The sequence below is a fragment of the Electrona antarctica genome, assembly GCF_951216825.1.
Source record: "Electrona antarctica genome assembly, chromosome: 16".
NCBI lineage: Eukaryota > Metazoa > Chordata > Actinopteri > Myctophiformes > Myctophidae > Electrona > Electrona antarctica.
Genome location: NC_136797.1, coordinates 11,475,732 through 11,502,815, shown reverse-complemented (window position 1 = coordinate 11,502,815; position 27,084 = coordinate 11,475,732). Strand labels below are relative to the sequence as shown.

Here is a 27,084-nt window from a genome sequence, read left to right as displayed (position 1 = left end):
AAACATTAAAAAAAAAAATAATAATAATATAGCCTACTAAAGTAATTATAAACAAACAAATGCTAAATACATTATTAGACATACACAGATGTAATTGCATAGATGTATGCAATCTATGCATGTATATTACTGATGGGTGCCTAGTGTGTGAGTGTGAGTGAATAATGCACACACACGCGCACACACACACACACGCACACACACACACACACACACACACACACGCGCGCACACACGCGCACGTATGTGCGCGCGTCACTTCCGCGCGTCACTTCCGTTGACGCGCGTCGTTTACGTCCTACTACTTCCTGTGTTACTTCCTATCCTGTCACTGTTGTGTTTATTCTACAACAACATGGCGGCGCCCGTAGCACTTCACCTGGAGTTTGGGTAGGTTCGCTTTAACATTAAAACGTCTACGTCGGTGCTGTTTTATGTATATGTTGTTTTTATGTTACATGAGAGCGGCACGTTGTTGCTTCTCATTCTTTCTTAGCAACGTGTCCTATATGAGGATTCATAAACTCTGTAGTGTACAGACCTCCTACGCAGTAGTACAGTCACTAGCCTGGAGGACCCTTTCTTTCGGCACCCTCGGTTACCTTTTTCTGTATTATTTTGGACAAAATACAGAGACGGTAACCGAGGGTTCCCAAAGGGGCTACTCGCGGCTAGCCATGGTTCAGCTCTGGTCCATGCTAGCTCTAATGCCTGAAGAGCTATTAACTCGCATGTGTTCCAGACAGTGCTAGATGATAGCTCCCAAACCCCCAAATTGACACTAATCAGCCCGCGGACCCCCATTTGAAAAGATATGCCAAGGACCCCCCATAAGAGAATATGTTTACGGCTCTAGCAGAGATTCAAAATTCAGAGTGTACAAATGGTTCCATTTGTACACTCAGAGTTACAGACCCATAAGGATCCATTTAGTTCCAAACTATCATTTAACTGGGGACCCCCTGGAACACCCTGAAGGACCCCTGGGGGTCCCCGGACCCCAATTTGGGAACCACTGCTTTAGTGAAGTTAGTTTTGGCATTCCAACCCCTCATCACTGTGTTGTGTAATATAAGGTTAGAAATACGTTTTGGGGTTGTAATGGTTACTCGTGTGTAACCTTACCCAGCAACTGCGTCTTTGATTGATTGATTGAAATATTTATTAACATTTTGCAGAATTACAGTACATTTCAAGCACAACTCACAACTCAAAAACTGTTAACTGTGAGTGGACGACCCAATAAAGCATTACACTTGTTTACAAGAGGGTCCACCTTGTTCAATTCATCAAAACATTTTGAGACGTACAAATAGACACTTCTATATAGCCAAAGAACAGAACAGGAATTCATCATAAAGGAGGTAAAAAGGGAAAAGAAACACATACAGTGGGTGGTGGGATTCAGATTTTACGGGGGCCTGCTTGTAAAGACAGACACAGATATTTATTGGAGCGTAATTAGGCTATAGTGGTCACAAATGGAGATTTATTTTTCACAGAAATTGAATTAATGTGCTATCGTGTGCATTTATTTACTTGGCTACTAGTCTACTAGTTAATGTCTTGTTAATTCTACCCCGCCTTAATCCATTTAGGCCTGACGTCGAAATAAAAAAAAGTCATCTGAAAGAATATATATTCAAAGATTTGTGCCACATTTTCACAATTTTTTACCTACGAGCTTGTAGCGTGCCACTCGGTGGCGCGCTATGAGCTTGTAGATCTGCTATTTTTCAATAGCTAAAGTATAACATAATGCTTAGTTAAAACACCAAAAGGGGTTCCCGTCCTTAATGACTGACAGCTGCTGATTTCGTTGTACTTGCTCTACTCCCTGACGAAAACAAAAGCTGTTGAGTCGTTGGGAACTATTTATTTTTTTAGCCTCCAGTTTACAGCTCTAATGCTGCACTGTTGTTAACACTTGTATTAGACCTACTTGCATCCACTCTTTATTCTAATCTGATGAACTGTTTATTGTAAGTTCGCTGTCCTGCCTTTAATAATCATTAATTGAACTGAATTTATTGAAGCCTGTTCTTCTCACTTTAGAAACGCAATTCCCTAAACGTTAATGTTTAGGGAATTCCCATATCTTTATTCTTTTTTTTGGGGCAGTGGCCGCATGAGCTGCACATGCATACACTGACACCAGGGCTCCACCGGGCGCGTCAGCGTCGCGTCTCCGTCACCGTCAGGGAATGTTCCCTTTTTAATCAATGAAGGGTGGCTCCACTGCCCGCGTTGCGTTGTGTTGACGGAGACGCCGGTGCGTTTTTTGACGCACGCGACGGAGACGCAACGAGTCCGGTGGAGCCCTGGCGTTACACTACTAGGCTACTATATATATCGGGGGTGCCTACACTTTTCACTTGGGAACTACTTTTAAAATGACCAGCTCAAAAGTCAACAAGATCTACCCATGTAACCCTAACCCCCAAAAATGTGGGAAAAAATCTACGCACTTGCAATCGGAAATAGTGGGAGGGAAAAGCCTTCCTCCATTTCTGTAGCAAAGTGGTAGGTTTTTGGGTTCACAGTATGTATTTTGCCTCACACATATTTAATATAATTTTATAATACTACTGATGTTTGCACGCAACACTCTTCAAAACAAAAAGCATTGCATTGGGGCGTTTGCCTACTATAGAAGTCATGAAGTGAGCAGACGAGTCCTTCTTGATGTCAATCACTCAATCAATTTACCTTAATTCAAGTGGCAAATATATTTTTTTTTAACATTTTAATTATTGTCTTTTAGGGACATGTCATGTGGTCTACCTGCACCGCCTTTGTGATCTACCTTTTGGGCACCCCTGCTATATACCTACGATGAATTGAGTATGAACTATGAAGGACCCCAATGGAAACAAGCCATAGGATTTCTTGGGTTTAAATCCTCTTAGCAGACCTTGTATTGAGCTGTACTTTCCCCATGCCTTTTTTTTCCTGCAAACTGTTACAAGTATTCAATCAATCAAAACCAAAGGGAATACAAATCGGCAACACTTGGAGAGCTTCACTCACTTTAATCAGAAAATGTCACACAACAAACCCATCCTAATGTAGTTCTGTCTGACCTCGTTAACTCTCTGGGTACCAAAAGACGAGATATCTCGCCTTTTTTCTTCCAAGGCTGAGAGTGCCAAACGCGAGAGAGACCAGACTTTGTGTTTTCCGTCGTTGTTTTTAATGATGGACGGCGCCATTGCGCAACGCGCGAGTGTGCCTCGGTCTTCTGGGTCACGCAAGGGCCAATCTGGGAACCCAAAACGAAGGGGAAACAGAAGCATGACGGTCCGTCTCAAGAGGCTACGTGAAGACGTCCTGAAATCACACGGTGGAAAAGTCAACTCGAAAGGTGAACCGAGAGGAAGGACGCAGCCTAGTGTTGCCGCCGACAACAACGGGGAGACCGAATCGGACCTATCTGACGACGAGGGTCCCGGGCAGGCCCGCTCCATCAAACGCCCGGTCGGCTCACGGGCGCCCCGGTCTGAGTGCTCCTCCAATCAGGACCCGCGTCTGGAGCTGTCCTCGGACGAGGAATGGACTCCGATGAGGGAGGACCTGGAGAGCAGAGGTCCTATTGGTTTCGGTAAGTAGACATGCATTCGCATGATTGTGTTTGAGATGAAATCAATGTAATTATACTGTATCTAATGCAATGTAATGTATTTGATGATGACGTAATAGACGTATATATGATGATGTGATTTCAGACACGGGCACAGAGGACGAGGAGGAGGATGAGGATGATGAGGAGGAGGAGGCACAACCAAGGTCTGGTGCCACTTTACCATATGTTGGCAGTAAACATGGAGGTAAGAAGAATACAAAAGAAAAGTATTTATTTTTCTTCTGTGATTGGGCATTGGGATTACCTGTGCCATATAAGGCATATATATTAAAAAATAGATGCCTCATTGGCCGCTGCAGTTCGTTGGAGCGATGTGTGTTGAAGGAGGGGCGGAAGAATTTACACTGGGAGTACGCCGGAAGTGTGGAAGGCATGTTACGTCACGCTGCCACTCAAGTGATTATTGGCCAATCACAGCGCATCTTTTCCGGGACTTACAGACCCGAACATGCGCTCTGTGACGCACGCTCATGCTTCCGCGGGGCTTCGCAAAGGAATCTCGGGAATGTTTTGCCCTCCGTTGAGCACATACGCTCTAGAGCCGGAAAGGGCGTCTACGTTTATATGTCTATGATATAAGGGATCCGGGGCACTTCAGAAGCCAGCTTGAATTGTAGCATAGATGCAGAGATCTGTTTTGTATCTTGCTTTTTGAGGGGCTAGCCCCTCCTATGTCCAGCTTTTGAGGGTCCGTGTAAACACACACTTTTTTTCCTAATACAAACATAAAATGCCATTGATAATGAATGGGCAGTTTTATGTCATTGTCCCATCACAAGCATTAAAACCCATTTTGGGAGGGAACCCCTTTTGGTGTTTTAAAGCATTATGTTATGCTTTAGCTATTGAAAAATAGTAGATCTACAAGCTCATAGCATGGCACCGAGTGCCGCGCTACGAGCTTGTAGGTCTGCAATTTTTCGTGAAAATGTGGCGCAAATCTTTGAATACGGTATATATTCTTTCAGAGCGAACGTTTTTAACTCAAATCTTTGCTTCTGGGAGGTCCCTGAAACAACATGTTCAGATGGGGGGTTCCCAGCCAAAGTCCTTTGACATGATAAAGGTTGAGCACCACTGACATAGAAACATGGGTTTTTCAGAAAACTGTCAGGATGTAGAAGACATTTGTAGAATCGTCCTCAGGCCTAAATGGGTTAAAGCAATTATGTATTTCTATAATTTTACAGGCACACACAGCAGAGGTGCAGAACATCCAGCGGCAGATCCTGGGTGGAAGGAAACGGACGACTGGCGGCCGAAAGACATTCCTTTCACCGCGGTCCCTGGACCTCGCGCTGCCGCCGCCGCTCTCCTGTCCGACAACCCCGTGGACTTCCTCGAGCTGTTCCTGTCGGACGAGCTGCTGGAGGGCATCGTGGACCAGACCAACCTGTACGCGGAGCAGTGCATGCGGAACGCCACCAGCAGCACACCGCACGGCAGAGCGCTGGCGTGGAAACCCGTCCACCTGTCGGAACTCAAGGTCTTCCTCGGGCTCCAGTTCCTCACCGCCATCGTTCACAAGCCCGAGCTGAGCATGTACTGGTCCACGGAGGAGGTCATGACCACGCCTTACTTCAACCAGACCATGTCTCGCAACAGGTTCCAGATCATATGGCGATACATCCACTTCAGCGATAACCGCGCCGGCGCGTCAAACGACAGGATGTATAAAGTCCGCCCGGTCTTGGATTTCTTGGTCTCCAAATTCAGAGAAATGTACCAACCCAACCAGAATATCTGCATCGACGAAGGTACGCTTCTGTTCCGCGGGCGCCTCACCGTCAAAGAGAACAATGCCAAGCCTGCGAGACGCGGCATAAAGTCCTACGTCCTGTGTGACTCGACGACGGCGTACCGCTTCAACATGAAGCCCGTCTACGGACAAAATGATTCCAAGCTGGTCGACACGGTCGAATTCCTCCTCGACGGCCTCGCGGGTCGCGGATATCGACTGTTCATCGACAACTCCGTCGAAATATGCGCACGGCTACTCGAGCTGAACACCCACGCCTGCGGCACGCTGCGGAAGAGCAGAGGCGTGCCGCCGTCCGTGCGAGTGCTCACCGAGCGGGACCTGGGAGTCGGCGACACGGTCTCGCTTCACAACGACAAAATGATGGTGTTGGCGTGGCGGGACGAAGCGGTCGTGAGAATGGTGTCGACGTTTCACCGGAACGAGATGGTGTCGTCGTCGTCGGACGAGAACGAGACGGGAAGTGTTCAAGCGTGGCAGAGAGGCCACCCGAGTCAGAGAGTCGAAAAAGAGGAACCCTCTTGCGTCGTGGACTACAACGCGTACATGAACGGCGCTTATAAAATGGACAAGAACAACGTGTATAATCCCCTCATCAGGAAAGCCACAAAGTGGACTAACAAATTTGTCGTCTACTACCTGTTCGACATGTGCATGTTCAACGCGTTCGTCCTGTACGAGGCTAAAAACCCACACGGCGGCTGCACGTCTCTGCTGTCGTTCAAGCAGCGCGTCATAAAGTCATGGACCAGCCTGAGGTACGTCGGGGCCGACGAAGTGGAGAGCTATAACCCTCCTCCCGCGGAGAACCCCAGGGCGCCACACAGAGACCCCCAGAGCAGGCTGTATGGCGGCTTTGGAAGCCACGTGCTCGTCGCGTTGCACCCCACCGCCAAGAAGAAGACGCCAACGAAGAAATGCAGGGTTTGTTCAAAAAACAAACGGCGGAGAGAGACTCGTTACTACTGTAAGAGCTGTAATATCCCCTTATGCAAGAAGGGGTGTTTCACCAGGTACCACTCGGAGCAGAACTATATTGAATAGTCGGTCGGGGGGTCATCATCAATGTGTTCACATACACAAATAAATAGTCTTAGGGCAGGGGTTTTCAACAGGTGGTCTGTTGGAAGTATTGAATGCGGACCATGCATTTAGTAATGTAGGATTTGATGATTCTTTTTTTTACTCTTCTTTCCACTAGTTGAGAAACTGTACACTGAATGACCTGGTGACCTATGAGCGTCCATGTAGTCATTTGTGACCAAATTTGACTGAGGGACTGCGATTGTATTTTTTGGAATTTTCCTTTTTCATGTCATATGAAAGCAGGGAATCATAGCTTCAAATTGACACATTGGTTGTTCAGTTTGACCCACCGGTTTTGGAGATATGGCTTTTAGAGTAATGTCTTGCAGAGAAACAGTAAGTTGAGAAAAAAGGCTTGAAAGGTTCACTTCTGTGGTCTCTAACATTACACCTAGCTACATGTTTAAGCAATTATTTCATATTTACATGTCAATTTCAGCACTTATTTCAGACATGCTCTAGTAGTATGTGAAGAGTCTGCCTGTGTGCTATTAACTCATTTTGGGAAAAAACTAAAAAAAGTTTTCTCCTGGATTTGCGCGATGGCAGGCTCTCAGTCAAATCTGGTCACATTTACTGACAAGTTGGAGGTCAAGAAATTCAACTGAAAAAGGGCAGTTAGAATCTCAAGAGGGGGAAGTGCACTGGATTGTCTGGTTGAGTCATTATTAGGAAATGATTAGTAGTCAATTGACTGATTGTTTGAGAAACAGTGGGATCATCGATGCGTACACATGGGATTCATGGCAAAAGTTACAAAAGCACTGATCTCAGCCCATATCCCCACAGTGGGTCCCCAGGTTGATTCTAAGTCAGGGTGGTGGTACCTCGTTCTCAAATCAGTTGAAAACCCCTGGTCTACTAGGGTCATCATTGTGTCCATACACAGACAAATGAATAGTCTAGGGGTCATCAATGCTAGCCTTGTTACAACAATGTGTTATGGTATGTTTTACACACAATTAAAAATTTCTAATTTAGAATTTTTATTTCTTCAGAATATGTATGACACTCAATTTTGATTTACTTCTATGACACAATAACGTTTTATTTGCCAAGGACCATCATGGGTCCATCAGGGTTACAGTCCTGATCATTGAGGGCGATCTTTGTGTTCCTGGTAATATTATTGTCTGCTCATTTTCTATGTTTGTGTCAAAAAGTACATTTGACGTGTGTGTGTGTGTGTGTGTGTGTGTGTGTGTGTGTGAGAGATCAAGTTTTTATTTTATTTTGCTGTCATTGATGTAAAAATAAAATCACACTTGTGTAAAGTGAGGGGTGCCTTTTTTTTGCTTTTGTACGTCCATGGACTTGGCTGCTACAAGACGAGTTGACGGCCAAGAATGTTTAATGTTTGTTTTAAGCATGCCCACCTGGGGCGTCATGTGTGCCGTCATGATTATTTTGGAGTGTCACTGCCTATAAAGGTTGAGAACCATTGCTATAGACCAGAATATCAGAATATATTAATATATCTATGTAATCTAAGTTGTTTCAGGGTAGAATGTCTTTGGATATCTACACAGAACATATGTTTAGTACGTTTGTAATAGTCAATACCTGCCGTAACGAACGCCTCGGAAATACGTTTTTTGTTTTGGTTACTGGTGAATGAATGTGATGTCATGATTTGGTTTATACATATACACAGCACACAACATATGCAGTTGCACCCAGAGATGCCAGCTGAGAGTGAGAGATGGCTACACAATGCAATGTTTTTTTTTTTTATTATAATTATTGTTTTGATTTATTTAACTTTTATTAAAATGTATAACATGTCCCTGCAAGGCTGGTGTGTGTGTGTGTGTGTGTGTGTGTGTGTGTGTGTGTGTGTGTGTGTGTGTGTGTGTGTGTGTGTGTGTGTGTGTGTGTGTGTGTGTGTGTGTGTGTGTGTGTGTGTGTGTGTGTGTGTGTGTGTGTGTGTGTGTGTGTGTGTGTGTGTGTGTGTGTGTGTGTGTGTGTGTGTGTGTGTGTGTTCGTTCATGCAGTTTCTTAATTTCTTTAAATTCTCAAGTCTGCACATAGTTTGGGTGTGTACTGTGCGCCAGTGAAGAGGAAGTTAAAGTGCAAGACATGATGTAACTCTAAATGTGGACAAGAAATGAAAAAATAATTGCTCCAGTGATTTAGAATTTGATCATTCAAAATATGCTCCTCATTGACTGACTTTGTACGCTGAAACAGCTCTCAAAGTCACTCTTTTAGTATGTAAGGTAAACAAACACAAAGTTGATTCCGACAATATATAACATCACCAAAACTTGTACAGTTTTTTTTAATATATATATTTAAAAATGTCCTGGTGATTTTGCCATTTTTAAGAAAGAAAACCCGGACTGGATCCGTGTATCCGGAACCAGATCTTCAAATAGTTAAATCAACAGGAAGTTAACATTTTATATAAAAAAACAGTACGAGTTTTGGTGATGTTCAATATTGTCTGAATCAACGTTTACGTAAATAGTGACTTTGACAAACGTCAGCGCCCCGACTTTGAAAGCTGTTTCAGCGTGCAATGTAAGTCAATGAGGAGCATATTTTTAATTATCAATTTCTAATCACTGGAGCAATTATTTCTGATTTCTTGTCCACATTTGGAGTTACATCATGGCAACATAACTACACAACCCAAACCTCTACCAAAGTGGTCTGGCACTGTAATGATATAAAATCCACATTAATTGAAGTAATATTAATCCTCACTAAAGATTAAGAAATGATTTAATTTGAGGAAACCAAAGAAATCGATTATTATTATTATTGTCTGTATTATCTTTGGAAGAAACCAGATAAAAGACGATACAATGGTCAACATTTGTGTACCTGTGTACCTTCTGACTTTTTTTGTATTCTTTCCTCCAGTTTTTCATGTGTTTATGAGGTGACAGTATTTCATTAGACCCCTTGGTGTGGTTGTTATGTGCAATGATGTCTTCCCTTTGTATTTAGGGTTTCTTCCTGGAGGCTGACGAGGTTAATTGAATAAGGTTTGGAAGCGAAGACCGTACGGTGGACTCCATGTTGCTCCCTGGAAGGAAAGAAACATGCGCAATTGAGACCAAGGAAGCTGAACGCGGAAGTGTTGGCTGCATATAGCCCATTGCGCATGTTTCTTTCCTTCCAGGGAGCAACATGGAGTCCAGTGTCCACCGTGCGGTCTTCGCTTCCTGTCCTCTTTTAATAGTCCTTGGAGGCTGAAACCTTGACAGTCAAACGTGCCAATGAAAAACAAGAATTGATTACATTAATTAATTACCAGCTGCTGCCTTATATATCCCATGGCTGAGAGGTCGGCTAGAGGCAAAAAGTGTGTGGTTGCCTAGAGACGAGGCAGCCAAACAGGGCGATAGGTTGTCAGTACAGCCAATGACAAACATACTGTAGGTCTCGTCTCAACTACAGCAAGTGGGCGTGAAAGCACCGCAGAGAGAACATTGACCAGCTGTGCTTACACAGCAGCTGGTAATAAAAACGGTGATATAGTTACATCATCACATTATCATCCCCTCCCCCTTTATCATACAACAACCGCTGTGGGTGCAGCTTCAGTTCAGGTGGATCATCACCCACCAGGCAAAGGCAAACCAGGCATACTTTTCTCTATTTTTAAGATTTGTTTTTGGCTTTTCTGCCTTCATTGATAGTATCAAGTGAAGATAGACAGGAAAGAGGGAGAGAGAGAAGGGGAGAGACACACGCAGCAAAGGTCGTCATGAACGGGACTCGAACACGCGACACGCTGTCAGGCCAAAGCCTAATATGTGGCATGCACCTGCACCGCTTGGCCAGCGGGTGCCGCCAAACCAGGCATACTTAATGAACTGGTGGCGTGTCCACATAAAAACGACATTAACAAATACTGTACACTTAAAAAAACAAATCTTCCTCCTTATATATAATTATAATTAAGGGTGGGGGAAAAAATCACGGCACTCCATCTTAAATGTTATGCATAAGCTCTGCAGAGCAAGAAGTGTGGCCTGGGCCTGGCCTGGCGCCAGGTGCACCTGCAAAGATAAACGTAAAGAAACCCAAAGTTTAAAGTCACATTATAGGATGCCTTTGAAATATTATGAAACCAAGTATAAGCTATGTTTACCTCAATGTGTGTTTTTTTTATTTATTATTAGAGGCGGAGCTGAGCTGCTCTTTGGTGGTGTGAAGGAACATCGCGTGACTCTTCCGAGCCAATCGGAGCCCTGTAAGTATCACCTGGCACCTATAGAGCGTCGCAGTCCCGCCCCCTACCATGGCCCAGGAAATGAATCCCAATGCATTTTTCCCATAGACATTTCAAAAAGTATTTATTTAAAGACGGTTATGCCGCGGACAAAGCCAACTGGAGTCGTGACAACTCATGACAACACAAACAATATTTTGGACCAAACAAATAATTACAAAGACGAAAAACAACAAAAAAAGTGTTGTAACCTGCCGTTTTTTTCTTCTTTCTAATTATTTGTTTGGCCCAAAAAATTGTGTTTGTTGTCATGATTTGTCACGACTCGAGTTGGCTTTGTCCGCGGCGTAAACGTCTTTAAATAAATACTTTCTGAAATGTCTATGAGGAAAATGAACGGAGAATCATTTCCTGGGCCATGGTAGGGGGCGGGACTGCGACGCTCTATTTCTCCCTGTCTCTCCCTTTTGTCTATGTCTCACTAGCTGTTGCCAGACCTGGGCAGACAGGCGCAGCCGTTTTCCTCTGTCTGCCGGCGTCTCTTCCGGGTTTTTAGTCAGCTGGTGGATGGAAATGAAGCTCCACCCACGCGGCAGAATGCCGCTGGGGGCAAGCGTTTCCGGGAATCTGGCCGTCGCGGCATTCAGCCAATTGACACCAATTTGAGCGGCCAACTCGCTAGCATAATGCTAATGGTTTAATCAGGAGACTACGGATCCCGCTCTCCGGGTTTGCATCCCACTGCCGCAACTATTTTTTCCAACAACCGTGGACTAGTTTTTTTTTTTTTTATAGATAAAAGTATAGTTTTAGACCGCGCCAGAGGGGCTAAAACTAGCCCGTCTGTCTTGAGCCACGCAAGACACCACCGGGCGTCCTGTGGGGCGCGAGTTGACGTCTCGGAGTTTGCTAGAGCCGACTCAGCCCCGTTCGAGTTGCAACGCGATATGTGGGCTTTACCAAGTCTAGAGATGGACGTGATATTGAATATACAACAGGTCGTTTCGAGGAAGCATCATTGAACGGCTAATCAAAACAAAGAATTCAGCTGCTCTGTTCTCCCAGAAACTCGGTGGCTAGGCTAGCTAGTTTCTTGGGACATTTGTGGTCGTAGTGGCTACATCTGTCATTAAAAAAGAAATTGTTTTTTTTTCAGCGATTTTCTTTTAAGCCAGGGTAACTGTTGTATAATTGCAATATTACACTCGAGGGGGTGGTTTAACGTCATGAATGCGCTTCTGCGTTGCTTTGCATCGCAGGCGTGCATTAATGACATTAAACCACCCCCTCTCGACGCTCGTGTAATACTGCTTAAATCACGCCTCCTGGTTTCCCCCCCCAACTTCTTTCCCTCCTTTTCCCCTCCCCTCCACCACCCCCCCCCCCCCCCCCCTCCTCCTCCTCTAACATCTGTGAGGCTCTCTCTAACTGATCCTTTCTGCCGGCTCTTTCACTTGTAAATGCTGCGCACACACACACACACACACACACACACACACACTATAGGGGAGGTGGTTCAGAGGGTAAAGGGGAACTCTGTTGTTTCTGGGGGGCAGGGGTGGTGACAGAGCTCAAAGTCGTTTTTGTATTGAATTATTTTCACGTATCTTAAAAAGAAATTTATTTTTCTTTGAGTGAGAGAGAGAGAATGTAATTATTTTCCTTTTAGCTTCATATCACGTGGAATCCCATTGAATGTGACTGATCTTTTTTTGTCGGTATATCGAGACTTTCTGTTTAACCCATTTTGGGCGAGAACCCCTTTTGGTGTTAGCATTATGTTATGCTTTAGCTATTGAAAAATAGCAGATCTACTGCTATTTTTGAAAAATCGAAGAACGACTGACATAGAAACATAGCTTTTTCAGAAAACTGTCAGGATGTAGAAGACATTTTTAGAATCTGATCTCAGGTCAAAATGGGTTGGTTGGTCAGGTCAGGTTTGCTGTCATTCTGTGTTGGTTGAGTTTAAAGCTGCAACCTGTCCTGTACTACTTTGTCTTACTCTTTCAAACCCGCGTTTCCTGCACAGGTTTTTATTTTCTTCTAAATTTCTACTGCCGCGCTGCTAAATTGGGCAGGAGAGAGATTATGCTTTGAGCTTCCGGCAATACCTCTAGTCAACCAGTAGTGTTCATGCTGCTGCAACACAGTACATATATTTATTTATCAATAGAAAAGCAGATGGTTAGTTTTTCAGTATTGTATTATTATTATTTCTTTAATTCCCGATTGGAGCTTTAATCCATTTTGACCTGACGTCTATTCTACATTTATGTCTTCTAAATCACGACAGTTTTCTGAAAACCCCATGTTTCTATGTCAGTGGTGCTCAAACATTTTCATGTCAAGGACCCCCAAAATGATATGCATTTGGCTGCCGACGTTCGCTGTGAAATAATTATATATTCAATGATTTGTGCCACATTTATGATTTTTCAATAGCTAAATTATTAAATAATCACCAGAAGGGGTTCCCGCCCAAAATGGGTTAAAGTATGTTGCACTTTGTTTGCCGTGGTCATGCTGCTTTAGGGGCTTACAGACAGACAGACAGACAGCCAGACAGAGAGGTGGGGCGGTGGGCTGGGTTGGCGGTTGTGGGGGGGGGGGGGGGGGGGGGGGGGGGAGGTTGTGGGGTACAGGCCAGGCAGATATAATTGGTTCTGAATCCTACGTATTTCTCTTTGACCTCAGTAGGTTGATTGATGACCCTCGACTGAAAGACCCCACCCCCAAATCACGCGTGCACTCACTGCAAACACACACATACCCCCCCCCCCCCCCCTGGTCTATGACTCGCATACTTTCTGCTCCTCGCATCAAGGAAAAGATGGATAGCACACTCCCCCCATTCACACACACACACACACACACACAGAAGGGAAATTTGTTCAGAATTTTCCCGCCTTTATCAATCTCCTCCCTCCCATGACTCAACATGGCTATCGCAAGAGGCACCCAATGTCAGACACATTGTTGTTTAAATGCCCTCGTTTTTTTTCTGAACCTTTAACTGAACTGCCTATGTCATCTGTCTATCTCTCTCTCCCTCCCTCTCTCTCTCTCTCTCTCTCTCTCTCTCTCTCTCTCTCTCTCTCTGACACCCTTTCCACTGGTTGGGAACCGGTTCAGTTCACAACCAGTTTTTAGTCCATGAGCCAGACCTCCAAACGTTATGAATTGAGTGGGAAAAAACATACCTATATTACATTGTTTATATAGGATCAATATAAGTAAATTAATATATGAGAACCCTTCCACAGTAGTAGCTTTTTCATATTTGTTTTGCATATTTTCCTATATAATGCCTAATTTTGCATATTTAAATTTTTAAGATTTGGAAAACAATAAATCATTGTCTTTGTGTAAGTAATCAACTGGGGAAGTTTCATGGTGATAACAATTTAATATAGGTGTGGTATGGTTTTGCACACTCAATTCATGATAACGTTCCAATTTTGGAGCTCTGGCTCATGGACTAAGAACCAAAAAGAACTGAACCGGCTCCCAACCAGTGGAAAAGTGGCCTCCTTGTCCTCTAATGCTGATGACCAGGGGGACAGAGATTATGTTTTCACCCCTGTAAAGTGTGGACTGTGGAGCTAATCTTGCAAAACCGCTGGACCTCCTATTTCTCGAGCACACTTGCCAGTAGGCCAAGCAAATTGCTGCGCTCCAAATAAATTATCAGCCCTAATGGTGGCGCTATAGCCTATCTTCTTATCTCCCCTGGATGGAAAATGATGACGATGAAGACTGAAAAGAAGACTGGGAGAGGAGGAGATGGGGACAGTGTTGTTTTTGGCAGCAGATTTTGATTTTAGTTTTAGTCATAGTCTCTTGAATAGTTTTAATTTAGTCACATTTTAGTCACCTGGAATGTTTTAGTGTTAGTCTAGTTTTAGTTGACTAAATTAAGATTTTAGTCGACTAAATCTACAGTTGATTTAGTCGACTAAAATGTATTTTGGCGGGCGTTGATGCCGTAATGACTGATTTTACACTTGTTGAAAATAGCCGATCTACAAGCTCACAACACGTCGCGCGTTGTGAGCTTGTAGATCAGCTATTTTCAGCATGCAACCAAGTGTAAAATGACTTTTACTGGATCTCTCTCTTGTCCACTAGTCCCCTTACATTTCCATTCCATTTTAAATGTTTTTTTTTTTGCGGCTTCCGCCTTTATTTTATATGTTTTATGGAAGGACAGACAGTAGGCTGACAGGAAATGGGGAGAGAGATGGGGGGGTGACATGCAGTAAAGGCCGTCGGGATCGGGAGTCGAACCCGCGGCACACTGCCAGACTGGATTACCAGCCAAGGTGCCTGGACCGCTGAGCCACGGCCCAGTCCATTCCATTTTAGTCTAGTTTTTAGCTGTTGATGAAATTGTCAATACATTTAGTCTTAGTTTTAGTCATCATAGCTTAGTTTTCATTTAGTTTCCATTTAGTTTTCGTCGGTGAAAAAACGTAGTCGACAAACATTTTTCGTCTTAGTTTTAGTCGACAAAAACAACACTGGATGTAGAGAGAGAGAATGTAGCAGCTTTTATTGAAAGAGAAAGAAAGGGAGCAAATGGAGAGACTGAAGGAATGAATGACAAGGGAGAAAGAAACAGAGAAAATGGCGGATAAGAAAATTCCAGTAGCGAAAGAAGTCAGCGACGGGAAAGAAGGCACTTTCTATAAAGGAGTTATGACTGCTGTAGTGATTGTGTCTTTTTTATTATTTTTAGCCCTGATGAGGTGCAGGTCAATATAGTGTTGCTGCAATCCTGTCTATAAATGTGTGTGTGTGTGTGTGTGTGTGTGTGTGTGTGTGTGTGTGTGTGTGTGTGTGTGTGTGTGTGTGTGTGTGTGTGTGTGTGTGTGTGTGTGTGTGTGTGTGTGTGTGTGTGTGTGTGTGTGTGTGTGTGTGTGTGTGTGTGTGTGTTAAGAGGAAGTGGGGGGCATTCTCATCTTGTTTTATAAGCGAGGGCTTCGGTACAGAGTACAGCTGAACCTATCATTATATTGCTGAACGTCCCAAGACAGCACTCCAATTAAGCTGAACTCTATGAAAACACATGTGCACGTTGACACACACACACACACACACACACACACAGAGAGAGAGAAGCTTTAAAAACCCTTGGGGAAAGGACCATGTTTTACCAAATAAAATGTGTTGAGGGTGGTAGACTACTAGGCCAGTGGTTCCCAAGCTGTGGTGCGTGCCTGCCGTGCACCCCTTGTGGTGTTGCGAGCGCCTTCTAGGGGGTGCGCAACATGAACAGGAAATACATTAACATATTATGCCAATATATGGCAAGTATATGCAGAATATAGCCTATGCTGCATATAGTATGCCATATTCAGGTTCATATACTGTATGTGTGTATATACAGGAAATATATGTCTATATAGCTTATGCAATTTATATTTCCATGTTGGTGGGGGGGGGGGGGTTAAGGAGGTAACGGGGTGCATGGCCAAAAAAGGTTTGGGAACCGCTGTGCTAGAGGGATTGATTCTCAACCTTTTGACTTCAAAGAATCCTCAGTTTGATATGACATGATATGATATGACATGGTATAGTACTTTACTGTTCACACTGAAATGTGTCTTGCGACCCAGCCGCCAAGTATGCAGAACACACATACACACATTTGACATAACACAAAGAACAAGACGATTTACATACTGTACATAAAGACATGAAGACAAGAGCAATATCCACCGCCTAGATTACCCCATGGCTACTACAGCTCCTGATTAAGCCTCAAAGTCGACTGGTGACAAAGGACCTCTTTAGTCTGACCGTATGCTGGTACACCATATCTCCTTCCTGAAGGCAGCAACCTATATTCTCCATACAACACATGCTTAGTATTAATTATATGCATTGATTAGGCCACAGGCCTCTTTGAGTCACAGTCTTCTTCCAACCCCGTCACCTCAATCTACACTGTACATTTTTGAGTGGTGCAAACCACTCCAACAACCAGCTTTGTCTGTATGTTTGTGTACCTGTGTACGTGTCCGTGCACAGGTGAGCATGGTTGCTATGGTTAGTGTGTGACGTCACTGACATAGCTGATCAGACTATATTATAAGACCTTGCACCACTCAGTTCACACGGGTGTGATTTTTAGTGTTCATTTAACTTTGTAGTGTTTCAGGTACGTTTGGTTCCATTTGTACACTCTCTGGAGTTAAAGGGACACTTTACACCCTTTTTGCAAAAAAAGATATATGTTAATGACGTTTAGAAGATTTAGAACACTTTCCTGGGGGTCTTTATGTGGTTTCAGATATTTTAGATTTTAGCAGTGAGCCCAGTGTCTCTGATGTCATGGACACTGGGCTCACTTACTTCCTGGACTACATGTCTCAGTAAGACAGCCCTCCCCCTATCCACGAGGAGGAGCAGTGCACCAAAGCATTGTGGGAATTGTAGTCCAGGAAGGAAGCAGACTGCTGCCTTTTCCCACAAAACGGCAGCAGCCTGCCAGGACCTTCACGTACATACCAGTGTTGTTTTTGTCGACTAAAACTAAGACAAAAAAATGTTCGTTGACTACCTTTTTTTCACTGACGAAAACTAAATGGGAACTAAATGAAAACTAAGCTATGATGACTTAAAACTAAGCTGACAATTTCATCAACGGTTAGAAACTAGACTAAAGTGTTAGGAAGGGACTAGTGAACAAGAGATCCAGTATAAGTCATTTGATTTTACACTTCATGGTTGCAGGCTGAAAATAGCTGATCTACAAGCTGGTAGATCGGCTATTTTCAGCAAGTGTAAAAAATTACGTCATTACGACGTCATCAAGGCCCACCAAAACACATTTTAGTCGACTAAATCAACTGTAGATTTAGTCGACTAAAATCTTATGATATTCAGTCGACTAAAACTAGACTAAACACTAAAACATTCCAGGTGACTAAAATATGAATGAAAGTATTATTCCAAAGACTATGACTAAAACTAAAATATGAATTTGCTTCCCAAAAACAACACATGGTACATACTAGCCTGTAATGACATCTCCCATCGGCGCTGACATTCCATAAGTACCGTGAGCCCCCAAACCGTTCCCGATGCGGCTGTGTCATCAATAATCCCGCTGATAGTGTGCAAGTTTCACTAATGACAGCTGTAGCTAACTGGCCAACACACATTATGATGATCCTCTTCCACCTTCAGTTGGAGAATCATGTGGATAATGGTGCACAAACCAATAATACAATTTAAGCTGCTATAAGCAATAATTTGTGGCGACTGTGGCTCAAGAGGTAGAGCAGGTCGTCCAATGATCCATGGGTCGGTGGTTCGAATCCCGGCTCCTCCTGGCTGCATGTCGAAGTGTCCTTGGGCAAGACACTGAACCCCAAATTGCTCCCGATGTGCTGGTTGGTACCTTGCTTGGCTTCCGCCGCAATCGGTGTATGAATGTGTGTGTGAATGATCTATGATCTATGCATCTATGTAAAGCGCCTTGGCTAAAGGCACCATTTACCACCATTTACCATTTATGTCCACATTTTAATGACCTTTTTTATTTTTTTGGTATTCAGACAGACAGCAATGGGTAAAACACTCCCAAAAAAATGTAGTCTCTGTGACACATCTAGGGGCCACAATCTGCATTCAAATATTTTCCTAGAAGCTTTGCCATTCGTCGATTTGCCTGTCTACTTCCTGATTGGTTAGCCATTTTGTCCGTGTTTTTTTCGACGAATGACAAAGCTTCTAGGAACATCTTTGAATGCAGATTGTGTCACAGAGACTACATTTTTGAGGGGAGCATTTTACTCATTGCTGGCTGTCTGAATAAAAGAAAAGAAAAGAATCATTAAAATGTTGACATAATACTGCTTATAGCAGCTTTAACAGATAAAAGGCCATAAAAAACAGTGTTCTGGTAGTGGGTTGTCCCTTTTTTTTGAATTATTGATAGTTATTTATGTACTATGTGTTCATGCACTTTGCATCCAACACATCGGCTATTTAGATTAGATTCTAGGTCTTTCATCGTCCCACAATTACTTTTATTTTTGCAGAAGTCATACTTGTTCTCTTATAACGCAGTAATTCCTTGACCAATCTACCCAATTAACATTAGCTACATCAGTACAAACGCTATTATTTAGGCCTACATTTTCTGAATTCTTCTGCCAATTTCTACACAAATTAAACACTTTAGAAATGCATACTGTACAACAGAAACAAGCTTCCGCCCAACCAGTGTTGTTTTCGTCGAGAAAAGACGAAAAATGGTCGTCGCCTACCATTTTTCACTGATAAACTAAATGGGAACTAAATTAAAACTAAGCTATGATGACTAAAACTAAGACTAAATATACTGACAATTTCAACAACAAATAAAAACTAGACTAAAATGTTAGGAAGGGACTAGTGGACGAGATCCAGTATAAGTCATTTTACACTTGGTTGCATGCTGAAAATAGCAGATCTACAAGCTCACAACGCGTCGCGCTGCAACGCGTTTTGAGCTTGTAGATCTGCTATTTTGTCATTTCGACGGCATCAAGGCCCACCAAAATCCATTTTAGTCGACTAAATCAACTGTAGATTTAGTCGACTAAAATCTTATGATATTTAGTCGACTAAAACTAGACTAACACTAAAACATTCCAGGTGACTAAAATGTGACTATTGAAGAGACTATGACTAAAACTAAAATCAAAATATGCTATACAACACTGCGCCCAACAGCAATAATACATGAATGTGTTGTTGGGCATAAGAGGTGATGCTTCTATACAGTTTGGAACAGTCAGCAGGTGTATTTGTTGTCTACTGTATGTGTTTGTGATTGTGCTAATACTACACGCACACACACACACACACACACACACACACACACACACACACACACACACACACACACACACACACGCACGCAATCGAAAGCAACCGCGCAACCGTGAATGTTTAACCTCTCTAGAAGATAAACTTAACTATTATATATTCATAGTTAAATGTTTACCGGGGATTTATCCTATATAATGCTGCTCTTTGTATTTTGGCTTTGTGATTCTGTGTCTGTCGGTCTGAGTGAGACTCAATCTATTGTCGAGACAAGGTCAATCTGATTGTTCGAGGGGGTCAGACTCATAGAAAATTCAAGCGTCTGCTGATATTGAAGCTCAGGGCGAAAAGCGTTTAGGAGTAGCCCGACACACCAACGGCAACGACGGAACCAATACCACTTGGAAATGTTCTTGTTGTCTGGCTTTACTGTGGTATTATTATATTTTACATTGTTAACCAACAAAGAGCAATATTCAATATATTTAATTCTATGATATCCTCTTTTTTCCAGCATTTTCCCGAATGTTTTGTGTTCTATATATATGGTATGACTTGGCATGACTCGATAATTGACTCAATCATTTTTAGTAAGAATCTCTGTATAGTAAATGTGTGTTTGTGTATGTATGTATATACAGTATACACATATACATGTATGTGTAACACACACTCTCTCTCTCTTTTCATAAATTGTATGTGTGCGTATCACTCTCTCCTGCTTTGTTCGATACTACGGGACATCGGTCAGCACAACCCACCCCCCTCTCCCTACCCCCAACATATACACAAACACCTACATAATCAACCATGTCCCGCCTAGTGCCTCTCTCTCTGTCGCGTCACATCGACCGGTGGGGCTGGAACCATGCACCTTGACCCTTGACCCCTGACCTTTAACCCCTGTTGTGTGTGTGTGTGTGTGTGTGTGTGTGTGTGTGTGTGTGTGTGTGTGTGTGTGTGTGTGTGTGTGTGTGTGTGTGTGTGTGTGTGTGTGTGTGTGTGTGTGTGTGTGTGTGTGTGTGTGTGTGTGTGTGTGTGTGTGTGTGTGTGTGTGTGTGTGTGTTAGGGGACATGAAGCAGCTGCTACTTTGGATTCGACGGAACCTGCTGAACGAACGTCCTGAGCTCTTTGTCCAAGGAGACACTGTGTAAAACTCATACACACACACACACACACCACACACACTCTCTCGCTCTCTCTCTCATACAAAATACATGCATGCTTTATATTTGCACAAAAAGAGATATTTCATAAATTGTATGTTGAGATGATATTGTACCAACATGTGCATTTTTTAAACATCTTGCATAATATTTTATGTAGGTCAGAAGAATCTATAAAATGGTAAATGGTGCATTTATATAGCACCTTTATCCAAGGCGCTTTACATAGACATGTTTGATAAAATCAAACATGGAGTCATATGTATACATTGAGTTACGGGGTCTGAACTCTGAAGTGCTTTTTCTGTTGTCTGCACCTTGTGTGAGGCTAGCGCACCTAAGTGCATTGGTCTGAAAACAATGCTGCATTATAGCTTTCGCGTGCGTGCTAGTCGAGGGCTAAGAGCAGCCTTATAAGACTGGCTGACTTTTACGGCTACCTTTTTATAGAAGGCTATTTATAGCACCACCTAACCAATGAATAGGGAATGGCTGGGTTACCTTTGAAACCTTCTAGATTAGGTCTGTGACTTTGGTGCATTCCCCTCGGTCTTAAGAGGGGGGGGGGGGGAAACAACGATTTTAGCTTTCTATTAAAAAAAAAATTAAGAGCGCAATAGTGTGTGTGTGTGCTCTTTTCTCAATTATTTTGTGCGCAGCTGTGTGTATTATAAGTGTAACGACGTAGCTCTTTCTCATAATGACCTTTCATATTGACGTCACAGATTGCTATAGCTAATTTGAGCACCTGCCCCCCATATATACCATACAAGAATGTCACCGTTTTATGTATTTATTATATTTTTTTATGTTACACCGATATGTAGCTGCAGTTACTCCCGTGCATTTTCTGACAAAACATTCAGGACACTGCAATTCCACTGCCAGTTATTGTTTTTTCATTTTTTAGCTTTTTCTTGATTCCGTGGTTTGTTTCCCCCCAGTCATTCTGGGCGGGAACCCCTTTTGGTGTTTTAAGCATTATGTTATACTTTAGCTATTGAAAAATAGCAGATCTACAAGCTTGTAGGTCTGCTATTTTTGAAAAATCGTGAAAATGTGGCGCAAATCTTTGAATATATATTCTTTCAGAGCGAACGTTTTTAACTCAAATCTTTGCTTCTGGGCGGGTCCCTGGAACAACATATTTTCAAATGAGGATCGGCGGCCAATTACATATCATTTTTGTGGTCCTTGACATGAAATATTGAGAACCACTGATACAGTGGAGATGGGTAATATTATCTTCAGATGGGATAAGGTTAGAAAATGGGGACTGACTGAAATAAGAACATGTTGGGAAGTATAAATGTAAAACACTATTTGGTCATTGTGGGTTGGAAAGAATGCTTGTCTGCTTTGGTTTAAAATTACTTTATATTCTCTTTAAATGGAGGATACACACAGACCCTGTATTTGTAGTGTTAGAGATGTTCTTGCACACACACACACCGAGAGAAAACAATTTCTGATAGCAAATGATTATCTGATATAGCATTTTAGGTTAAGTATAAGCTATTCGGAGTAGAACGAATCAATACATTCTAGATAAAGTCTTGCTATTTTGACACAATGCTTGTACTATAGTTACTACTGACATTTTGTCAGCTGCAGGAATCTCCTAGCATAAATAGAGAATCTATATGTATTTTTGAAATTAAATGAAATTGTCCTGTTTTTTGAGGGGCGCTAGCCCCTCCTATGTGTGTGTAGATTTTCGTCCTACACAAACATTACATTCCCATTGACAATGAATGGAGAATTTATGTCGTATGTGGACAAGAAAATCTGTTTTTTTGTCCTATACACAGTGATTAAATTCCCATTGACGATGAATGGAGAATTTACGTCATATGTGTCTGAGCAAATTGTCGCGATGATAAGAGCGCCTTTCACTTCATTGATGATCATCACGATTCTTTTCTTTTAAGAGTCGTTTCAACGTATTTTCTGAATCTCTTAAAAAATTTGTATCTTCAAAATGATCACATATTGTATGATGATTGTCCACCTCTTCTGAACAGTGCTTAACCCATTTTTGGGCGGGAACCCCTTTTGGTGTTTTAAAGCATTATGTTATGCTTTAGCTGTTGAAAAATAGCAGATCTACAAGCTCTTGTAGATCTGCTATTTTTGAAAAATCGTGAAAATGTGCCTCAAATCTTTGAATATATATTATTACAGAGTGAACATTTTAACTCAATTTATTTTCCTCTGGGGAGGTTCCTGGAACAACATATTTTCAGATGGGGGGCGGAGGCATATTACATATAATTTTTGGGGTCCTTGACATGAAATATTGAGCACCACTGATACAGAAACAAGGTTTTTCAGAAACTGATTTTGAAGACAATTTTTTAAATTTCGACGTCGGCCTAAATGGGCTTCTGTAATATTGAATAATGTTTACATTGAATTGCTTGAGCATACATGCATACATTGTGTGTCTGTGCGCATGCGTGCGTGAACATACATACATGCATAATACATGTGCGTTTGCTCACACAAACAACACATATACTAGATGTCTTATAATTACCATTGGGAATAGTGCATAAGCAGTGACAGTGTGCGTTTCCCCACAGGAGACCTGGCATTCTGGTCCTCATCAATGATGCCGACTGGGAGCTTATGGTGAGCAGCCATGGGCAGACCATGTAGAGACTGACAGCATTGCTAGGTTTCTTGCAATAACACACAGACACACACACAGGGAAGTGCACACACACACATCAAAGGGGGCTTCAGACCCTGCCCCTTTTACCTGTCTGTAAAACAACTGCCCTCTCCAGACCACGAATGCAGCATTTACTATGCGGTGAAAGAACTGCAAATGACACTCCTTTCCTTTCCATGCCATGCCGGAAAGAAGGCAGCATTCAGGAGAATTCCTTTATTTTTTTCCCCGAAGTCTCCTGAACTTGAACACAGTATTTTGCGCTGAACAAATTTGTTTGGAAATCCATGTCGTTACACACAGCATCTCCACTAGCTAAAGAGTGCTGGGTTGCTCCCCGAAAATAGCCGATCTACAAGCTCACAAAGTGTCGCAGCGCGACGCGTTGTGAGCTTGTAGATCAGCTATTTTTGTCTAAGTGCCCTCTTATATGGGATTTCAGCCCCTGCCCCTCTAACACTCTGCACGTCCCTGGAGACACACACACACACAATGTAGGAATGGACCCAGATATATCACACAAACATGTTTGTTTTGTAGGCTTTATTTAAAACCTCCAGTTCCGTTTCTATATGACACAAAATATGAAGAAGTTCAAATCTGTTTAATATTATACAACATTTTCTGGCTCTAAAATGAGACATGCCTGTCTGGTATCGTATACCCTTCACCGCATAATACTTAACTCTTCAACGTGCACAGACCCTGCACCGCACGGCAAGCTCCAGTGTTATGCACCACTGTTGTTTTTGACAGCAAATTTTAGTTTTAGCCATATTCTCTTGAATAGCTTTCATTTAGTTTCTGTCTAGTTTTAGTCGACTAAATGTTATAAGTCGACTAAATCTACAGTTGATTTAGTCGGCCGGGGCTTGATGCCGTCGTAATGACTGCTATTACACTTGTTGAAAATAGCTGTAGTTCGGCTATTTTCAGCATGCAAACCAAGTGTAAAATGACTTTCGTCTTAGTTTTAATCGACAAAAACAACACTGTTGTGCGCATGCGTTCGCCCACTTATGCAGGTTTTTATCAGTGGGACAGGTGTACTGTACTGTACTGTACTGTACTGTACTGTACATGCACACAGGGATAGGGATACTACTGTACATGCAGTGTTAGGGTGAAAAAATTCCATCTATGTACACTTGTAGATCTGCATTTTCTGACAGTATAATACTTATATGGTATTAACCATGAAAATAGCCTATACACACCTTCTTATTATATTACAAAATCCCAAGTCCCATGCTGCAATATCTATAGTCTCTTTTCACCATATTGATAATAGGCCTGTTTATATATTGCACATCCTCAGGTTAATTATTCTTATTTTATTTTTTAATCATACTGATACAATGAACTTGTATATATATGGATGGACTTGATATATCTGTATAGTCAATATATACTTCAATGTTTTAAATTCTTCTGTGTGTGTGTGTGCGCGCGCGTGTGTGCATGCGTGCGTGTGTGTGTGCGCACAGGGTGAGTTGGAGTACCAGCTTCGGGACCAGGATAATATCGTGTTCATTTCTACTCTACATGGTGGTTAGATGGACAGAGTTTTAGTCTGGTTTTAGTCGACTAAATGTCATAAGAGCTATATAATACATCCGACCTCTCCACCCTGTATGACATCATGCACACGCCTTCCAACTGTATGACAACGTACTCGTGTAACCGCCTCCGTTTCAACGAGAAGATTTCAAAATGGAACTCTATACTGTCAAGTGTCACATGGACCAACCAACCAACCTGCATGGAACATTTCTTCATTTATTTTCTTGTATCAGATTGATTTGTTTTGAGTGTTATGGGGTCCAAATCTTGAGTGTTCATTTAACCCCATTCTGGACGGGAACCCTTTTTGGTGTTTTAAAGCATTATGTTACACTTTATGCTATTGAAAAATAGCAGACCTACAAGCTTGTAGCGCGGCACCGAGTGCCGCGCTACAAGCTTGTAAGTCTGCGATTCAATCTTCAATCTTTGAATATATGTTCTTTCAGAGCGAACGTTTTTAACTCAAATCTTTGCTTCTGAGGGGTCACTGGAACATCATATTTTCAGATGGGGGTCGGTGGCCAATTGCATATCATTTTTGGGGCCCTTGACATGAAATATTGAGCACCACTGATACACAAACGTGAGGTTTTTCAGAACACTGTCAGGATTTAGAAGATTTTTTTTTTAATTTCGACGTCAGTTAACTAAAATACCAGGATTTGACTCTGTGCTCTGTATATTTGTGAGATATCTGCCTTTCAAGATTATGAATGATTATGACTTGTTTGCTGCCCTTTAGTTTCTTGTCCTTTTTGTTTTTAATTTTCTAACAAACAAAAACAACAAACGATATGTATGTAAACAATATGTATTTTTTATTTTGGATGCATAGTCAATGACCCAACATGTTTACAGGGATGTGTGGATGTTCTTTGAATGAGTGGACAAATGGAAACATAGGAAACTTATATTAAAAGATATGGCAATTCATTTTTCTTGACTTTAGTTGTATATGAGGAAATGTTTTGTGTGTGTGTGTGTGTGTGTGTGTGTGTGTGTGTGTGTGTGTGTGTGTGTGTGTGTGTGTGTGTGTGTGTGTGTGTGTGTGTGTGTGTGTGTGTGTGTGTGTGTGTGTGTGTGTGTGTGTGTGTGTGTGTGTGTGTGTGTGTGTGTGTGTGTGTGTGTGTGTGTGTGTGTGTGTGTGTGTGTGTGTGTGTGTGTGTGTGTGTGTGTGTGTGTGTGTGTGTGTGTGTGATGCAATTACACACCCAGACCATTGTTGTAAAATGCATTATCTTCTTCATGGCCAACTTGACCGTCAAAGCAGGGGTTAAAATGACCTCCTGCTCTTCCACGATATAGAATACAAAACAATAGATGAGATTTGGTTGTTCCTGAACCCGAGAGTGAGACCAGTCTTGTTTATCTTTTGCCCTTAAATTAACTATACCATCTTATCCTAATCCCTATTTATATTTGGTGTAAAAGCATGAGCATGTTGCCTTATACACTCTGAAGCCTAAATGCTGAAATCAGTTGATTTTCTTGTATAAATTATGCTCTTATGATCATGTTTTGTTTTTTTTCTTCAATGCAATCGGATTAATTTAATCAAAAATATTTCTGTTTTAAAATCACAAAAAATAAATGCAGGCATAGTAATGTTACAAGTGTACATGGTTGCATTGACTTTACAGTCGTGATGATATGTCACCATGCCTATTTCTACAATTACAATGTTCTATACTGCAGTTTATCTTTTTGCTTATTTCACTGCTGTAAAATAGCTCTAGTAGAATAAGAAATATCATGAATTACGTTTCAAGACATGTGCCTAAATATTCATGGTAAAAAAATTAAATTGACATGATTTGTCTGCTTTGTTAATTAAAAAGCAAACAAATTAATTAAATATTAAATTAATATTTTTAATATTTTGTCTTTTCTTTTTTTTCATATAGCCTATATGACAATTATGTTAGGCCTCTATAGTTGCAATAAAAAACATTTTAAATTGGCTGGTCTATAATACTGAATAGGCTTTATGGTATATTCTAATTATATATAATTTTATTAAATTCGATTTTACGTAATCATTGTTTTACAATTTAGCCTATATATTGGATAGAAATAATGTAGACGATATGCCTGCTTTCAACATAAAGTCCTCTATAAGCAGTCTAAACATATAATGCGCAATAATTTAGCAGACCGGATTTTCTTTAAAGCAC

At 42.0% G+C, this 27,084-nt stretch overlaps 1 protein-coding gene across 2 annotated transcripts; it reads left to right on the top strand.

Moving 5' to 3' along the window:
* The first annotated feature begins 324 nt into the window (after positions 1-324).
* urm1 (ubiquitin related modifier 1) lies at positions 325-25,843 on the top strand. 2 transcript variants are annotated; one of them, XM_079525002.1, is made up of 5 exons: positions 325-390; positions 10,625-10,695; positions 20,570-20,651; positions 23,253-23,301; positions 24,832-25,843. In XM_079525002.1, the coding sequence occupies exons 1-5, from the start codon at positions 356-358 to the stop codon at positions 24,898-24,900; spliced, it is 306 nt and encodes a 101-aa protein (XP_079381128.1). In that variant the 5' UTR covers positions 325-355; the 3' UTR covers positions 24,901-25,843. The 2 variants fall into 2 exon arrangements, with proteins under 2 accessions (XP_079381128.1, XP_079381127.1); XM_079525001.1 differs by lacking the exons at positions 10,625-10,695; positions 20,570-20,651; positions 23,253-23,301; positions 24,832-25,843 and adding exons at positions 2,765-3,601; positions 3,726-3,827; positions 4,834-8,049 and having other exon boundaries at positions 339-390.
* Positions 25,844-27,084: the final 1,241 nt, after the last annotated feature.

What these genes read in the sequence shown, in the direction of transcription:
- urm1 (XM_079525001.1), top strand. Translation starts at nt 3,196, where the DNA reads ATGATGGACGGCGCCATTGCGCAACGCGCGAGTGTGCCTCGGTCTTCT. An exon ending in CAGAGGTCCTATTGGTTTCG is followed by an intron (nt 3,602 to 3,725) that starts GTAAGTAGACAT and finishes ATGTGATTTCAG; the next exon opens with ACACGGGCACAGAGGACGAG. An exon ending in TGTTGGCAGTAAACATGGAG is followed by an intron (nt 3,828 to 4,833) that starts GTAAGAAGAATA and finishes ATAATTTTACAG; the next exon opens with GCACACACAGCAGAGGTGCA.